Source organism: Bos indicus x Bos taurus, chromosome 14, assembly GCF_003369695.1.
Source record: "Bos indicus x Bos taurus breed Angus x Brahman F1 hybrid chromosome 14, Bos_hybrid_MaternalHap_v2.0, whole genome shotgun sequence".
NCBI lineage: Eukaryota > Metazoa > Chordata > Mammalia > Artiodactyla > Bovidae > Bos > Bos indicus x Bos taurus.
Window position 1 is genome coordinate 64,419,023 of NC_040089.1, and position 19,416 is coordinate 64,438,438.

Sequence of the window (19,416 nt, forward strand, 5' to 3'; positions counted from 1 at the left end):
CCAAGGAGCAACCAAGCCCATGCGCCACAAGTACTGAGCCGATGTTCTAGAGCCTGGGAGCCACAGCTACTGAAGCCCACATGCCCTACAGTCCCTGCTCCACAACAAGAGAAGCCCCTGCAAGCTGAAGCCTGTGCACCTCAACTAGAGAAAAGCCTGCACAGCAATGAAGACCCAGCACAGCCGTAAATAAATAAATAAATATTCTAAGGAAAAATGGCAGTTTGAAACCATTTCCCCACAACACTTTAAATATTCTTTAATTATTAAATATTAGATAAAATAATAATGGGTATGGTAATAATGAATGTGATAGTCTTCTTTCATCTGCTCTTCTGAAGAACAAGAAAATGCTCCAGAAAAAAGAGAACTGACCAAAGACTACAGGAATAAATGACAGCACACTGATAGAGACCTGAATGTTTTATTGTAAGAAATACCTTTACTTTGACCCAAGTAACAAGCGAGCTCTCAATATAAAGAGTTCTTCATTTTCCCTTTTGCACTAAGGGAATAAATATGATCATGCTTAAAGGAGGAGGAGACAAAGGAGGGAGAAGTAATTTAAAATGTTTGGGGGAAATGTGCAAGTGACAATTCAAATAGAAATGCAGGCTTGGTTGATTTTATACAGTGCTGGTTCTGTTATTGCTTATATAAACAACACACAAGGGAAACCAGCCTTTAAAAATCTAGTAATAGAATTTTTGGCAATTTCTGCTCTTAATTAGTAGGCAATACTTCCATATTAGAAAAAAATAGGTTCCTCTTATAGCTCTAAATAACCACAGTTTATTTAATAATCATTTCATATTATAGACTTAAATGTTGTGTTTCATCTTAGAGGCCTGTCATCCACAAGTTAATATAAAATGGGATTTATATATATCTTAGCAGAAAATAAAGGTGATGTAATAATCACTGTTAATGATTTTCACTTTTAAAAATGAACTATAAAGAAATGACATTTCTATCAAACTTAAGAGGACTGCTTCATAGCCCAAAGTAGAATTTAACTCAAAATTTTAACAAGTCATTAAGAGAAAATGTATAATATAAATTAAAATGCATCTTAACAAGTTCCAAATATACTTATTATTAAATATAAAGATGTTAGTTCTGGTACATAAGAAAATATTTACAACTAATAAAAAGCAGATTGTAGAATATACGTGTTCTGTGTATAAAAATAAGTAAAATATTTTATAGTCCAGACCAAGGGATCTTTTCTAAGCCAGGTTTTATCCATGCAGCTCTATTACAATACCATCTCACTGGCATTACCGGAACACATACATACATGGAAGAAATCTAACCATTATCTTGATTTAAAGATCATAGTCCCTTTTGAGGGCTTGTACATCTTCTAAAGTAAAATGTTTGTTGGGTGCATCTGAGAGGTCATCAAAGAGCTGCTTAATCTGCTCCTTTTGGCCTTTGCTAATTAGTGTCAACATCATCTGCAATAAGGGAAAAAATTATATCAGCTTATAAATGAACATTTTAAAATTATAAGAACCCTAAAAGAATCTATCTCCACGAATGAGATATTTTTGCCACTTACCTTAAACCTTTCTGCTTTGCTCAGATATAAAAGATGCTGATACACCAAGGAGGGATCTTTATCAATAAGATGACTTTTCAGAGACTGGAGGAGGAGGAGGAATGTGTCCCCTTCAAGTTTGTTACTTAACAACACTGGCAAATCTTTCGGCTCAGTGATGGCTAGCAGGTGTGCGCAGGCTCCTTGATCTTTTCTCGTGCTGATGGCGTTTATAACCTGACCAAATTCGTAGGCATTGTTAGGCTTGGAGATCAGCAGTTTCTCATAGAGCTCTTGTGGCCCGTTGCTGGTGTCCCCATTCTCAGAAACAAGGCCATCCATGGGGACCTCCTTAGAGGTCCTCTCAGGCTCTTCCCGATGGCCTTCACTCACCTGCAGGAGGAGGAGAATTACACCGTGACCCAGACAGCAGTGCCTGCACACACCCCCAGGTTACTTTCATTAAAACAGGAGGGAACTGAAAAACACCATGGGCTGTATTTTAGTCAAGTTCTAAGTGAAAAACATGTAACTTGCAATAAATCATAAAATCTCCTTATTTTTTAGGAAGAGAAGTTTTAAAGTCTAAGCATCCATTCATAAAAGTATTCTTTTTTTAAGGTTTGAAATTTTTTTTGACATTGAGAATATGACCATGAAATTTTTATAATTTTCCATGAGTAAAAGCTGCTGTGTAAAAGAAGACCTATAACAACTTTATATCTCTTCTTCATGACAGATTTTATATTTACTTATTTCCTTATATTTGATAGGGACGTGAAGTTACACTTTTCAGTTCTCTTAAAAACAGTTTTTTTCTTCCCTCCTTAGTGGGGAAAAAACTCCCTTGCTTCTTTCAGGTATTAGCCTCCTACTCTTAGTGGAAATATAAGATGATAGACAGGTTGATATGAGCATTCATGAATACATAGGGATCCACGAGCTGACATTCTTCACTAAAGGCTACAACACAAGGCACTGGGTTATCTGAAATCACAAAGGCAGGTTTGGTTCTAGGGTGGTCCAGGACCCCTGATGAGGCTGATCTTGTTTACAAATACTAAGAAAGGTCTGAACTGATCAGGAACCTCTCTGGGTGTGGTGTGCAGGACGCTGAAACTGAATCAGTCCTCTAGGGTTCTTCAGGTCAATCAGGAAGCAAAGCTCAGTGGTCACAGGCTCACAGGGCAACCTGGATGGAAGCAATAAAACCACAGGCCAGGTGGCATGGAGGAAGGGGAGCACAGAAAGAAAGAATGCAGACACCCAACAGGTTCTTAGATCCAAGATGGAAATGCAATGGCCAGTTACCACAACAAAAGAAAAATTTTGTCATTATAATCTGTTAAAATGTCTTCATTGATTACCAGGATAAAAACACAGAATTTTAAAAATTCATAGGAATATGACCTCAGAATCCCATATGAGTATAGGATCTCCAAAGAGTACTTTCAGAGATAATCAAATACACGTACCTCTTGAATCTCAATTTTCCTTCTCTCCTTTTCTTTGTTGAATGATGCTGTATTATCCTTAATATTAAGGATTCTGGTTACCTCTTCCAGTTCCATTTTTGCCTCAACAATACTTGGGTCTAGCAGGAGAACTTTATTGAGATCGTTTAAACTTTTCTGATAATTCTGAAAGCAGGAGGGCAGAGAAAATAATTCTCATAAATAAAAGGAGAAGGGGCACAGATGAGCCTGAAAGGGAGACTGGTGAGATAAGTACACAGAGCATGCACAGTAGGTTCCCATTAGTACCACAGTAATAAAGTCAGGCCTATGAGCTAAGTCTTGGGCTACGATACTATAATCCGTAACACAACAGGGGCTTCCCAGATGGCTCAGTGATAAAGAATTCACCTGCCAATTCACGAGACTCAAGTTTGATCCCTGGGTCGGCAAGATGCCCTGGAGGAGGGCATGGCAACCCACTCCAGTCTTCTTGCCTGGAGAATCCCATGGACAGAGGAGCCTGGTGGGCTACAGTCCACAGGGTCCCAAAGAGTCGGACACGACTGAGCAACTGAGCACACACACACGTAACACCGAAGAGGGAGCACAGAATCTGGAGTCAGAAGTTAAATTCTGTATCACCACAGCTTTCACTGTCCCTGACACACAGGCATTGTCTGCTAAATGAATGAATCAAAGAAGCAACAGCCTCGTATCAGCACCTACTAGCAGCAAAAACTTGAGCTAGACCCCACATCACCTTTCTGAGCTTCAGTTTTCTCATCTTTAAAATAGGAATAACAAGAGATTCTTCATTCTAGTTTTCACAGGGCTGTGCCAAGTAATAAATGAATTAATAAAACGTGAGTGGCTTACACCTACAAAGAGCTGGACAAATCTTAGTTGTTACCATAATATCCTATTCCATAACACCCTTGGAGTTGTAAACTGTCCAGACAGGCTAGAGTCAATATTTATTCTCCCATAAAGAGTCAGGCAATACCTTGGAGAGGTGGAAGGAAATGAAAAGTGTTGTGTTTAACCAAACACTGCACGGAATATGGTGACAGAGGACACCACAAAATCAGCCCGCTGGTGAGAGGCCATATTCCAGAACTATAGACCAGACTCATGTTCTGATTAAGCCAAAAGTAATTCTGTGAGGAGGCGAAGAATCCCAGTGATGTGTAACCTCTCAAGTATTCGTGACATATAATAATAGCATGCACTGGACACGAAGCACAGGTAAAATGAGTTAGTGGTTATGTGACATTCCTGGGGGACTAGCTGTAAGGACACAGCCCTTCCCACTCCACCCAGCAATAGACCAGAGCAAGAGCGATGTGCTTAAAGGGACAGCCTTAAACTGCTCTAACTTATTGTTTAAAAAAGGTGAATTATTTACGAACTGTATAGTACATCGGGCTTCCCTGGTGGCTCAGAGGGTAAAGCGTCTGCCTGCAATGCAAGAGACCTGGGTTCGATCCCTGGGTCAGGAAGATCCCCTGGAGAAGGAAATGGCAACCCACTCCAGTACTCTTGCCTGGAAAATCCCATGGACAGAGAAGCCTGGTAGACAACAGTCCATGGGATTGCAAAGAGTCGGACACGACTGAGCGACTTCACTTATATAGTATATCGGTACTATTGACAACCAATCTGCACACAGCAGTGTGTCACCAGAGCACAGTCAGAACCTGCTGCAAGAAAACAAGTGGCCCTGGGTCTCCATCCCGGGTGTTCAGCAGGGAGGGAACCATGCAGAAAAGCACGGCGGTGGGCGGCGGGGCAGGCGGAAGGGGGACTAGTCTTCCTTCTCCCCGTTTTAGTCCCACAACCGCCGGATAAATACTAACTTTTACTGTCCCCATTTAAAGACGAGGAAACCGAGGCACAGAAAGATGATCTTTGAGATGATCAAGGCAGCAATGAGCAGAAGGTGGGTGTGAGGACGGTTGTGGAGCTCAAGGGAGAGGCCTGAATATGGAGTCTTGGAAATGGAGGGTCACCACCGAGGCGTGGATGTGACTCTTTTTTTAGGCACAAGGAAAGCTTGTGCCTAAAGAACCAATCTGTTTGGTTAGAAGAAAACCTAAGAAAGCAAGAAATACACTTTGATAAATGATAAACAGAGGCAGGCAGTGTGAAGAGAGGGCCCGAGAGCAGGAAGGGCCAGACGGCCATGGGGTGGGGGGTGCAGAGGAGGCCGCCGGGTCAACACAGTGTCAGACCAGACGGGTCACCGGTGCTCCGTGTGCTGTGGGCTGGGACACGGTGGTGGAGCAGACAGCGGGGCCTGGGCCCTCATGGAAGCTCATGTCTTATGAGGGAAAACAATAATAAGACGAGGGAATAGACGAATAAATAAAGTAAGCGTGCGGGCACCATCATTTACGCAAGTAAGAAAAGCAAGGGTTGAGACAGATACTAACAAGGGGCAGGAGTCTGCTTTGACACTGCCTGTCAGAGCAAAGGAGACTGGAAGGGAAGCAAGCCCTTGGAGTGAAGGGCAGAGCTCACACACAGAGGAAAGTGGCTCCAGCAAAAAAGGAGGACAGGAAGAGACGCTAATGACCTTGCTGCTGCTGCTGCTAAGTCGCTTCAGTCGTGTCCAACTCTGTGCGACCCCAGAGACGGCAGCCCACCAGGCTCCCCCGTCCCTGGGATTCTCCAGGCAAGAACACTGGAGTGGGTTGCCATTGCCTTCTCCAATGCATGAAAGTGAAAAGTGAAAGGGAAGTCGCTCAGTCATGTCAGACCTTAGTAGGCCTTAAAAAAAAAAGATAAATCACATATGTTTGTGACAATATTTACTATTAATAAATGTGCTTAAACTACAATAACAACAATTACTTTAGATGATGTTACTGTTTTTGATACTTTGGGCCTGCTGGCGTCCCTGGATGGCTGTCAATTTCCAAGGGCAGGCTACATGTCTCACCACCTCTATGCTCCCACAGCCCAGCACACGCGTGGCACTTGAGAGAGTAAACAAACTGTAACTAAACCCAAGATGCTCAGTTATCTTTTCTTATGAAGAACAGCTGAACAGTAAGAAAAGCCCTGGACTTCCCTGGTGGCCCAGTGGTTAAGAATCCGCCTGCCAATGCAAGGGACATGGGTTTGATCCCTGGTCCGGGAAGATCCCACATGTCATGAGGCGACTGAGCCTATTTGCCAATTACCAGGCCCACGTGCCCTAAAGCCTGTGCTCTGCAACAAGAGAAGCCACAGGAGTGAGAAGCCAACGCACCACAATTAGAGAGGAGCCCCCGCTTTCTGCAACTAGAGAAAGCCAGCATACAGCAATGAAGACCCAGTGCAGCCAAAAATAAAACTATATAGGGAAAAAAAGAAGGAAAATTCCGTAGTTTTCAAACCTGGCACACAAGGAAAAAAAATTTTAAGCCAGCTAGAAAACAAATAAAATATCTGAGAAAGCAGAGTTTAGCTCAGAAGCACAGGCAAGGCCCTGCTCCCTGTGGGCTCGTGGGCCACCTCCTTAGCAGTTATGCAGAGGAAGCCAGTCCAAGTGTGAGTTCTGATGCATTTTATAAGCAGCCTTTGAAGATACTCAAATTAAATTCACTTGGCACATAACTCAAACCACAGGGGATATAGATAAAACTATGAGAGATCAAACCAGAAAAACGAGCTGCCAGTCTCATACTCTACCGGGGTAGGATTACTAAAAGTTGGGATTCTCTTTCTGCATCGTAATGCAATTTCCAGAATTCATTCCAAGGAAGTACAAAATTCCCGTCTTTCAAACAGTGAGGCAGCCAGTATGGGATAAACCTGCTCTAAGAGTTTAGAATCTTGATACAGAAGCTCATGAGTCACACAGATCATGACTGCCTCATGGACCCAATCCATTAAGTTAAAAAACAATTGAGTAAACTTTCAAGAAGCCTCTTTTAATTCATGGTGCCACACCCCTCCTAGGAAATCTTTACGTGAGGTTTACAAATGAGTATGTTGTTAACAAAAAAAGAGGAGTTGGGGGGCGCATGGTGGTGGTGGTCAGATGGCCTGGGCACTGGGAATCCAGGGCCGCTGCGGAGCTGCTGGGCCGGCGAATGGGGCAGTCACATCCCAGAGGGTAACACGGCCCACTTTCATCAGGGTGGAAGCTCCTACACTTGGGACACTTCTGGACCTTGCCCTCTACACCTCTTCAATTGGCTGTTCATCTGTATCCTTTATAACAAAAGGAAGGGCCGGGGAGGGGAGGGAGGACAGCAGCATGGCTGAGGGGTCGTGACGGGTCATCCTGCCTCAGTACCGGGGTCACTCCACTGCAACCTGAGGGGATCTAGGCTCTAGAAAAGCCTGAATGCTCAGAGCACACAAGCACACATCCTTATCTGATACAGGACACAAAAAACATGACCACCCTCTTTCAACAAAACCTAGCTTTTATGGAGTTAAAAGAATTCTCTCAAACTCAGTAAGGTCAACACTCTGCCCTCAAACCTCTCCCTCCTGCTGTACACCCTCCCTCATCACACTGCACCGCACACATCACATCACAGCCACCCGAGACAGAACGCAGGACACGGCCCCAGTACTTATCCGAAGGAAGCAGAAACTCTAATTCAAAAAGACATTCCCATGCTCACTGCAGCATTATTCACAACAGCAGCCTAAGTGTCCATCGATGAACGAATGGATAAAGAAAATGTGGTATATCTACATAATGGAATGCTATTCAGCCATTAAAAAGGGAAGTCTTACCATTTGTGACAACATGATGGACTTTGAAGGCATCATGCTAAGTAAAATTGGTCATATAGAGAAAGGCAATTATCATATGATCTCTTATTTGTGGAATCCAAAAAAAGAAAAAAATGAAAAAATGAAGTCGCTCAGTCGTGTCCAACTCTTTGCGACCCCATGGGCTTGTAGCCTGCAGGCTTCTCCGTTCATGGGATTTTCCAGGCAAGAGTACTGGAGTGGGTTGCCATTTCCTTCTCCAGGGGATCTTCCTGACCCAGGTATCGAACCCAGGTCTCAGGGACCAAACCCTGGTCTTCCACCTTGCAGACAGATGCTTTACCCTCTGAGCCAGTCCCCAGACCTGGCTAAAAAAAAAAAAAAAGTAAACCCAACACTGAGAAACAACCTGAACTCACAGAAACAGAGAACAAAACTAGTGGTTGCCAGAGGAAAGGTGGGCGTTGGGGAGTAGAGGATGGGCAGAATGGTCAAAGATGTTCAGAAGGTATGAAATTTCAGTTACGAAATAAGCCATGGAGATGTAACGTACAGCATGATGACAAGAGGCAATGATAGCATATTGTACATTTGAGAGTCTCCGAGAGAATAAATCTTGAAAGTTCTCATCACAAGAAAAAAATGTGTTAACTGTATAGTGAACTTGGAGAAGGAAATGGCAGCCCGCTCCAGCATTCTTGCCTGGAGAATCCCATGGACGGAGGAGCCTGGTGGGCTGCCGTCTATGGGGTCGCACAGAGTCGGACACGACTGAAGCGACTTAGCAGCAGCAGCAGCTGCTGTATGGTGAACTAAACATACTGTGATCATCTGATCATTTCACAATACATACAAAGATCAAATCACTATGCTGTACATCTGATACTAAAATGTCAATTATATCTCGATTAAAAAATAAATTTAAAGAAGAAAGAAAAGTCAATGACCTGTACAATGTGTGAACTTCATTGTATTAAACTTTAATCAGATTCTTTAAAAATACCATTGCAGGAAATGCTATTTCCCAGGATGTTCTGAGTTTTCCTTGTGTTGTTATTTTCTACAAATGAGAATGTTCACTTCAGTTTTCCACACAGAAGCAGCAGCGTCAAGAAAAGTGTAATTATATAAACTGTCTTTGAAAATAATGGTGTGGTTTTCTTGGAGAAGAATGCGGTCCTATGGCCTCCTAGGGACCACTTGCCAGTTTAAGGCTCAAATCACATGAACCTCCCGGCCTCTGTTCCATTCCTTCCTCCCCGCCCCGCCACAGACAACCCCAGCCCTCTGCCCGAGGAACCCAGCAGCACTGCCGGGGCCTTCAGTAACTCAGCAAACATTCCTGTCCCTTAAAGTGCACCTATTCTAACTAACGACACTCCTTAGAAAACCAGGAAATAAATCCTCATTCTTGAGCTGGAAGGAATCTTAGAAATCTGCGGCATCTTCCTAGATTTCAGGATTGTTGAGTACGGAACCAGGCTTAAACCCCAGGATACGGCCACACCCATTCCTCAAGCCCGTAATTTATGTTCATCGAAAGCACGTGATTTGTTCAGAGATGACCCTGACATATGAAAACGAAGGTTTCCTCACCTTGAGCCCTTTGTGAGCAAGGGCTCGTCTATAGCAAGCTTTCACATTCCCGTGATCCATCTGAAGGGCCTGTTCACAGTCCTGCTTTGCCTCTTCAAATTGGCCCAGCTTCAAGTAACAGAGGGCTCTGGTGTAATGAAATGGAACTCAGCATTATCAAAGGTAAAAACAACATATCCATAAACTGGGGCAGCTAATAGAAATCAGAAAATAACTAAATAAGTCTGTTTCTATAACACAGCTGCTGCAATTGAAACCTAACATTTTTTTCTCCAGCGATGCCATTTTCTGGCAATACTTGGAATTAGGGACCCTGGGGATACCACTGCAATCCAAACAGTCCAGGCCCTCAAGGAGGCTGCAGTCTAGGGGAAGAGACAGTCTATCAAAAGAAGCAAATGCAATGAAATCTGTAAAGGATGCTCTGGGAACACAGAGCTGAGAATCTCTTCAGACGTGGTGAAGCTGAAGTGAAAAGACAGTCAGGGAAGACTTCCCAGAAGAAGGGACATTCAAGTTGAAGCCCAGAGTACGTGCGCAGCGAGTATTATCCAATGGGAAGGCGCCGGGCTGAGACTTAAGATGGAGGGAGGGCGCACAGCCCTGCAGAGTTCAACAGTGACAGAGAACGTGGCGCTCCTGGCGCTACCTATGGCAGGAGTGTAGGGGAGGTTTGGGGAAGGGGAGGCCAGACAGGAAGGGCCTGGCAGGAGGCTGAGCTTTATCCAGCACTTAATGGAGTCTGGTGATGGGTTTTTAAGGTTTTCCCAGGTGGTGCTAGTGGTAAAGAACCCACCTGCCAATGCAGGAGACGTGAGAGACACAGGTTCGATCCCTGGGTCAGGAAGATCCTCTGCAGGAGAGCATGGCCACCCACTCCAGTATTCTTGCCTGGAGAATCCCATGGACAGAGGAGCCTGGCGGGCTACTGTCCATGGAGTCTGAAGCAACTTAGTACGCACGATGGGTTTTTAAACAGAGGCGGACCCATTTACTGTGTTTGGGGAAGGTCACTCTAGCTGCCAAGTGGAGAATCAGAGGGGAGGAGGCTGGGCCGGGGACACCGGGAGGGTGCGGCAGACGGTGAGGGGGAGTTGGTGACAGCCAGAGCAGGACTGATGGGGAGGGGGGATGGAAAGGAGTTTAGAAGTCCTAGAAGAGTTTAGAAGTCAGGACACCTGCGCTGCATGGACTGACGAGGGAGGCGTGGGTCAGGGGTGAGAACCCATCATGAGCACAGAAGGCAGGGCGGCGGCGCTCAGGTCCAGGGCTCAGAGACAGAGATCAGTCAGTTCAGTCGCTCAGTCGTGTCCGACTCTTTGTGACCCCGTGGACTGCAGCTCGCCAGGCCTCCCTGTCCATCACCAACTCCCAGAGCTTGCTCAAACTCATGTTCACAGAGATGTGGAGCTCAGAACTGGAAGGTGGTAAATGGAGCTGGGGAGAATATGAAATGGGCCAGAGGATATTCGAGCGAAAAAGAGATCTACACCTTTAGAAACCCAAGAACAGCAGGGAAAGAAAAGGCTTAAAAAAAAGAAAAGAAAACCTTAGAGAGGGAGCAGAGGAGTGCCAGGCATGCGAGCAGGAGAGGGGAGGCAGTCTCTGGGGAAAATTAAGAGGCCACTGACGCCCAAGACCACAAAGACCGAACAGGAGACGGGCAGAAAAATACCTGCTGGTTTAGAACGAGAACTTTTCACAAAAGAAGGTCGCCAAAAAGAGGAAAACATGGCCAAAACAAAACAGTGACAAGTTTAAAACATTTTCTGAAACAGCTACAAAACCCCACGCCGAGTCACTATTCTTTAGAAACCATACCTTATTCGTCCTTGTCACTGAAGACTCTCTACTACCTAAAAAATCCCCAATCACTGTATTCCAGGTAACTACCTTTTTCACCATAACGTGAGCAGCGTTCTGGAACACTCGGCTCATCCCGACTACACTCGAGAAGACACGGACCCTGCCCTCAGTACTTCAAGAGGAAAGGGGCACTGGAGACACTAGCATGCAAGACAGCTGATTCCCGGTCCCACTCTGGAGGTTAAGGCCTCACACCAGAGAGGGAGGGGGGCAGGGAGGCCTCACACCAGGGAGGGAGGGGCAGGGAGACCTCACACCAGGGAGGGAGGGGCCGGGAGGCCTCACACCAGGGAGGGAGGGGGGCAGGGAGGCCTCACACCAGGGAGGGAGGGGCCGGGAGGCCTCACACCAGGGAGGGAGGGGGGCAGGGAGGCCTCACACCAGGGAGGGAGGGGCAGAGAGGCCTCACACCAGGGAGGGAGGGGCAGGGAGACCTCACACCAGGGAGGGAGGGGCCGGGAGGCCTCACACCAGGGAGGCCTCACACCAGGGAGGGAGGGGCCGGGAGGCCTCACACCAGGGAGGGAGGGGGGCAGGGAGGCCTCACACCAGGGAGGGAGGGGGGCAGGGAGGCCTCACACCAGGGAGGGAGGGGGGCAGGGAGGCCTCACACCAGGGAGGGAGGGGGGCAGGGAGGCCTCACACCAGGGAGAGAGGGGCAGCACCAGCCAAGCCAGCCATGGCTGAGCAGGAACCCTAACACAGCCCGTGTCAGCCCTCCCAACCCTAACACAGCCCGTGTCAGCCCTCCCAGCAACAAGATACCAAGACACCTCAGGCTTTCAATCTCTCCTATGGCCTTACTTCTTAAAAAAAACAAAAAAACAAAAAACTCACTTAGAACAATTTACTATATATACCAAATTCTCAGAGTCATGGGAAAAAATTTTGGCAATTAATCAGTCTATAATTTTTTCATCAAAAATATCAACATAAGAAATACAGCAAGTGGCAGAGAACTTGCCTGTTTGTATAAATGGCACATTCCTTGTTGTTAATCTTCAAGCATTCACTGTATTTACTAAGGGCATCTTTATAGTTTTTGTCTTTTACACATTGATTTCCTTCTTCTTTAAGGGTTTTAAATACGTTTTCATCTATGGAACACACACAAGAAGTGGAATTATTCATACAAGCACCTCTACAAAACTTTAAGTATACTGTAAACTAAGTGACCACAAACCATACAGAGCTAAAGTCTAAATGGAACAAAATGTTGTATATGAATTAAAAAGATAAATTGGCTACAAGTAAAAATTTGATTACACAATGACGACACAGTTTTTTCAAATTAGAAAATAAAATACAAGCGATTGTATCATTTTATCCATATTGGTATGCCTTCTCTCTGCTGGAGACGATAACTATGTCGTGAAAAATGAATGAACAAACCCATTAAAGCCTTAATTAGACTTCTTCCAACAGTCCAAGTTTCCTTGGAAAAACCACACCTCCTCCCCTCTCTGCTCCTGTGGTTTCAGCAAAGCAAACCTCACCCCAGCCCTACCTTTTGGGGTAATCTGTGCTTTACTATGGAGAAGGAAATGGCAACCCACTCCAGTGTTCTTGCCTGGAGAATCCCAGGGACGGGGGAGCCTGATGGGCTGCCGTCTATGGGGTCGCAGAGAGTCGGACACGACTGAAGCGACTTAGCAGCAGCAGCAGCAGCAGTGCTTTACTAACCAGCACATTATACTCCCTTGGCCACAGTCAGCTAATTGGTCAGGGAAGGACCTATGAGAGCCAATAAGTGACAATAAGATTTTTGTGGCAGCTTCTGCTAAGGTAATTCTTGCTTTTCCCTGTGGAACATGAGGATAAAAGGCTATTTTGTCATTGTGCAATACAAGGGGAGAATCTGTCTGAGAATGGGGTCAACAGAGCAAGAGAGATGCCAAGACAGAGAGCTCAAGAATAACCTCTGAGCCCTGAATCTAGCTGCCCGGGCAGCTATCCTACCTGTGGACTTTTCCACAAGGGGGGAGCCAATGAACAACCTTTTCTGCTTAAGACATTCATTGTTGGGTTTTCTGTTACTGGCAATCAGAGAGTCCTAACTATTACTGTTGCCTATTATCTTGCCGTGAGCATGACCCTCCACTCAGGATCCATTCCCTTCTTCCTAAGGGTACCTCGATATTCACGCAGCTCTCACTCCTCTCCTACTCAGCCCACGTGTCCAGGGGAAACTGACCCCACCAATCAGAACTTGGGTCTAAGTCAATCAGGGCATTTTTTTCATCACTGAGGGAGTGGCTCAGGAAAGAGCATATGACTCATTAGAATAAATACCAAGACAGTTTAGCCTACAGAACAACAGGCTAAAAAAAGCTAGATCTTTAGGGCAATGTATTTCCTAATCCTTAAATTAATACCACCAAAAGCAGTGGTGTCTCTCTCTCTCTTTGGACACTGATCTGTGCAGTCATTAAGTCTAAAACTGTTACAGTTCTGTATTTCTGGCCATACCCTGAGCGCTGACAAATCATGCCTGATTTTGGAGCCTGCCCAGGCCCTTTCAGTTACTTTGAGCCAAAACTATCTCCTTACAGTTATAAGTCAACAGATTTTCTGTGACTTGCAACCAAGGTTGTCTACCATACATAAAATATTAAAATTTAAACTTTTAAATCTATGTATTAACTTTATAGAGTAGATATAAAATGAAAATCCATAACTTAAATTTTAAAATATATCTTTAAATTCTGTGCTCTAAAGATCCTGATAGATGCACTGAATTTATAGTATAAACTTGGAATATAAATGATAACCTTATTTGTCCCTCTGCACAAACGGCAAGAATATTAATTTTTCATCCCTTATTTCAAATCACAGAATATTTCTGCCTAATGTTTCATGTTTCAAAAAATCTCACACTATGCAGCCAAATGACACTCGCCATAAATCTTGGCGTCTATATAAGCTCTAAAACAGATTATTACAGAGGATTTTTTCCCTCTAATTTGCTGAAAATTTTTCCTCAAGCTTTTCTTCCCACACTGTTTTTAGGAATGTGGAATCCAGTCTCACTAATAAATATGAACAGAAAGAACTGATTATTCTTGTGCTCATGACTTGCTAGCACATATCTACAGCATGGTTAGTTTTTGCATGTTATTAATAATGAAGAGCTACCCTTTACTGACCAAATACTTTGTGCCAGTCCCCACTGATTACAGCCTCTAGAAACTAGAGATCTCTACAGCTTCCCCAGGACTGCTGCCCATTTAAAAGCCTTGGCAGAAGTTCCCTGCCTCTTCTTTCTAGGCAAAGAAAAGGGTGAGGGTCTAACACCAGCCTTCGGGACATGCCAGTTCAGGAACCTCAGGGGCTTTGCAAGATGAAGCCCAACAAAGACACACATGGGTCCTTAAGCAGGCAGTAGAAACGGAGCCTCAGCTGGCTTTCAGGCAGAAGGCCAGTGTGAAGTCACACTGACTACACACTCTACACAAAGTGCTGAGGTGGGCACTGTGGGGATGCACTTGTGGACCTGAACGACTATGATGTAAGGGAGAAGGAGGTCCCGCTAAGATACATGTTATAAGGCTTTATTCTTTCAAAAACATCAATTTCATTACACTAGCCTTGCCACCACATTCATGGTATGATGAGAACCACATGGCTACTTAATTCTTTTTCTTATTATTAATAATAATGCTGACTCAAACTTTATTAGGAGCTTCCCTGGTGGCTCAGTGGTAAAGAATTCATCTGCAATGAGGGAGATACAGGTTCAATGCTCAGATCAGGAAGATCCCCTGGAGGAAGAAGTGGCAAGCCACTCCAGTATTCTTACCTGGGAAATCCCATGGACAGAGGAGCCGGAGCTATAGTCCATGGGGTTGCAAAGAGTCAGACACTACTGAGCGATTAAACAATAACAACCTTTATGAAGAGGTTCAGTCAGTTCAGTTCAGTCACTCAGTCGTGTCCAACTCTTTGTGACCCCATGGACTGCAGCACGCCAGGCCTCCCTGTCCATCACCAACTTCCGGAGCTGACTCAAACTCATGTCCATTGAGTTGGTGATGCCATCCAACCATCTCATCCTCCATTGTCCCCTTCTCCTCCCACCTTCAATCTTTCCCAGCATCAGGGTCTTTTCAAATGGGTCACTTCTTTGCATCAGGTGGCCAAAGTATTGGAGTTTCAGCTTCAACATCAGTCCTTCCAATGAACATTCAGGACTGATTTCCTTTAGGATGGACTGGTTGGATCTCCTTGCAGTCCAAGGGACTCTCAAGAGTCTTCTCTAACACCACAGTTCAAAAACATCAGTTCTTCAGTGCTCAGCTTTCTTTACAGTCCAACTCTATGAAGAGGTTACTGTACGCTTACACAGGCAGCACGTTGTACTGAGAATACCATATGCATATCTCCACTTATTCCTGAGCATAACTCCGTGAGACAGTTATTCACATCTCCCCCTTTCACATACATGAAGACACTGGAGGTGGGCAGCAACTCCTTAAGACTCTGCAGTTAGACAGAGGGAGAGCAGGGTCTTGAACTTAAACCCAGGTCTGATGCCTGATATCACGCACTTATCCTCCCGCTCTACTGAGAAAATAACATGCACAGCTGACAATAACCCTCAGAAGAAATGAGTGCAGGCTTCCCCTACCTGGCATGCCCGGCTGGGGATGGCAACAGGAATCTCCCACTTGGTCTGGGGGCGTCTCTGCTGCAGGCCGCCAAGCCCGGACTTGTGTGGAGGTGGGCACAGCAGGTATGGGTGGCAGCTTCTCCCGCCAGTTTGGGCCATCCAGAGCGATCAAAATCTTTGTTATCCTAAAAAGAAAATCAGTTTTCTCTGTCGATCATGCAGTTTGCTTTTTTATATTACTGAAGGGTACATCAAGGTAAAACTTACAAATGCTACACAGCTCACGGGGTCACAGAGAGTTGGACACGACTTGGCGACTGAACAACAACATGCATTTGTATACTTCCCTGTAGAAAACACAGCAACTTGAGCTATATGCTGTCCACATAAACTGTCTTTGAAAGGACTTTTAAAAGTTGCTCCAAACTATGTAACTTTAGATCTTTTTTGTATCAAAAGAAGTACTTTAGAATGGCTATGCCCAAACTGTATACTAAAAATAGGCACACAGGACTGGCTGCTGAAACTGATGAGGGCGTGTACGTGTGTGCTTAGTTGCTCAGTCATGTCTGACTCTTTGCAACGCCACAGACTGTAGCCCACCAGGCTCCTCTGTCCATGAGATTTCCCAGGCAAGAGTGGGTTGCCATTCCCCTCTCCAGGGGATCTTCCCAACCCAGGAATCGAACCTGTGTCTCCTGCACTGGCAGGATTCTTTACCACGCAGCCACCTGGGAAGCCCAAAACTGATGAGGAGTGGCTGTCAAATGGAATAGTGCTTCTTCTTGAAACATTAACGAACGGTTGATACTCTTACCTGCATTGTTTCATCTCTAAAACGATCCACTCATTGTGTTTTTCATATGCATAAAGATGAAAGAATTTGATAATGGAGTCTACTACAAGGACCCTTGTATTAATGACATTTGCTAATGGCTATAAATAATATTCAGATTACCACCCCTGATTATCACTTTTGCATCATTTTAAACACACAAAGTATCATACTTAGATTTTAAGACAAAACTAAATTATGTCTGGGATAAATCTGGTTTTAAAAAAAAGGTGCTCCCCAAGACTGAGAAAGTCACTGGTAATTAGTAGAATGCATTCAAATTAGTTAACTCAGTAGTACTTTTTATGTGAAAAAATTATATTTATATACAGCCAAATATAATACATACATTCTCCCTACAGTTTCATAAACTTAAATTTCAACAGTGATCTTTGGTTATGATAGCTACATTTCATATTTTAGTGCAAAAATATTTTTTTGAAAAATAATGCATAACCACCCACCACAGCAGAAGAAAAGGACGCTTTAGAAAAAAGAATTTTCAAGCAAAACTTGTATTACCAGCAGAAAGGAAGGAAGAAGCAGCTTAAAAGAGATGATGTGTTGCCAGGGAGTAAATAAGTATATGCAGGGAAATGTAACATATGAGATTCCTAGAGAGGAAAAGAGGAATATGGTTAATGGAAGAAACAAAATAAGCATAGATGTTTAAATTTTTTTTTCCAAAAAAAAAAAGCTGCTTAGATGGAAAAGCAAGCATAAATACAGGGTTCATGAAAAGGAATAGTGAAATTTTTTAATGACTATTTTACAGAAAATATATATGCCAAAACCAGACAAAGCCTCCTCACCTTCTCATAAAATAATACATAAGCAATTACCATTCCATTAAAAAAATGAATGAGTCTTAAAAGTCAATCTGTGTAAAAGCACCTTCTTGAGTACACCTAAAAATTACAATACAATTCTCAAAAAACTAAACAGAATTACCGTATGATCCAGCAATTCCATGCCTAGGAATACCCCAAAAGGAACTGAAAACAGGTATGCAAACAAAACCTCGCACATGATGTTCACAGCAGTGCTATTCACAATAGCCAAATGGTGGGAACAGCCGAAATGTCCTTCAACAGATGGATGGGTGCGACACATCCACACAGTGGAATATTGCTCAGTCATAAAAAGAAATGACATCATCACACATGCCACACCATGGACCAACCTTGAAAACATAAGCTATGTGAGTCAGGCACAAAAGCTATACACTGCATGTTTCTATTTATATGAACTCTCCAGAATAGGTAAATCCACAGAGACAGAAAGCAAATCAGGGGCTTAATGGGGGTTTCCCTTTGCGGGGGAAGGGAATGAAGTATTTTGGAACTATTAGAGGTGGTGGCTGTCCAATACTGTGAGTGTACTAAAGGCCACTAAATTGTACACCTAAAAATAGTAAATTCAGTTGTTATGTGAATTGTACTTCAATTTTTTTTAAAGTGTAAAAAATGTAGAAGGTTCAGAAATATGAATGATCCCAGTCTCTTGGACATAAATTTCTCTCTTCAGACCCATTCAGTCTATCACTATGAACCAGAGTTCCTAAAACACCTCTTCACAGGCCCCTTGTCTCTGGCAGACACTTCAGGTGTCTGCCCACTTTTTTTCACAAGAACTTCTAACCCGGGGAGAAGATCCTACTTTTCCAACCATCTCAGAGACCCCCAGGCAGAGGATGGGCGAATTAACAGCAGAAACCCACAGCACAGGGTCTGCTGGAGAATGCATTCACTCCACACAGTTTTACTGAGGATGCCTGCTGTACAAGGTACTGCAACAGCACAGCTGGATAAAACACAACCCTGACTTCCCAGAACTCTTAGTGGAATGAATCTAAAAGAACTTTATGAAAAGAGATAATATGGAAAGAAGGCACAGCTTGGAGGGAGAGGAGCCTGAGGGGCACGTGTGCTGGGGGAGATGGGTGGATCATGGGATGTCCTCACCTAAAGGTAAGAAGGGACTTAGCCGGACAAAAGCAGGGAAGAAGAGCCTTCAGGAGCCCATGTGGAGGCAGCAAGTGATGTGCAACCAGGCGGCTGTGCAGCAGGAGAAAAGGCTTGGAGGGCTCCCAGGGACACACCTGATTTTACAGGATGGAGACCATGCCCTGAATGCCCACGGTTCCATCGGGTTCCACTCTAGATCCAATAACCAGTATCTTTTCTTTTCTTCCCAACAGGTGGGTCCCTAGCAACCATGGAGAAGAAGCCCCAGAGAAAAGCTGCCCACTCAACACATAGATCTTTCCAACAGTTTTCTCCAAAGTGCAGTAGGACCAGGTGGGGAGGTAAGGCAGGACTATAAGTCACGAGTTCTCATCTTCTTCAGCTTTGTTCAAGGTCCCCTCTGTGGTCAGTCAATGCCCTTCACTGACCACCTCCAGTGCTCATTCTCCAAAGCTGCAGCCCACAGACCAGGGCAGCCTGACCCCTCTGTGATCCCCTCACTCATCAACTAACGTTCCTGCTTGGGGATAACGTATCTTATGTTAAGTTGTTCCCCCCTAGCTACATTCTACTTTGCTTAAAGACAGAGACTGTGTCATTTTCCCCCTTCCTCTCTTTCTGTGGGGTGTGTGGGACATGGTACACTACATCAACACAAGGCACAGTGTGACACACAAAAATCCTTGAAAGAGATTATACTTTGGACAAATGGAATCAGAAAATATCATATATAACTGGAAATGTTAGCCAAGTAGTAACTTTTCAAAGTTCACGTGAAAGCAGTTTATGAAATCTGGAAGCTCTTACTTTCCCGTTCTCACCTAGGG

The 19,416-nt window shown here is 44.4% G+C and overlaps 1 protein-coding gene across 1 annotated transcript in view; it reads right to left on the minus strand.

Moving 5' to 3' along the window:
• Window positions 1–405: 405 nt before the first annotated feature.
• The window catches only part of SPAG1 (sperm associated antigen 1), an 87,011-nt gene continuing 68,000 nt past the window's right edge, over window positions 406–19,416 (minus strand). The window contains exons 14-19 of the mRNA XM_027561436.1: window positions 15,806–15,972; window positions 12,143–12,275; window positions 9,313–9,439; window positions 3,019–3,183; window positions 1,565–1,936; window positions 406–1,460 (exon numbers count right to left, since the gene is read on the minus strand). Coding sequence (XP_027417237.1) covers window positions 1,329–1,460; window positions 1,565–1,936; window positions 3,019–3,183; window positions 9,313–9,439; window positions 12,143–12,275; window positions 15,806–15,972 — 1,096 coding nt within the window. The 3' untranslated portion in view covers window positions 406–1,328. The remainder of the gene's footprint in view (window positions 1,461–1,564; window positions 1,937–3,018; window positions 3,184–9,312; window positions 9,440–12,142; window positions 12,276–15,805; window positions 15,973–19,416) is intronic.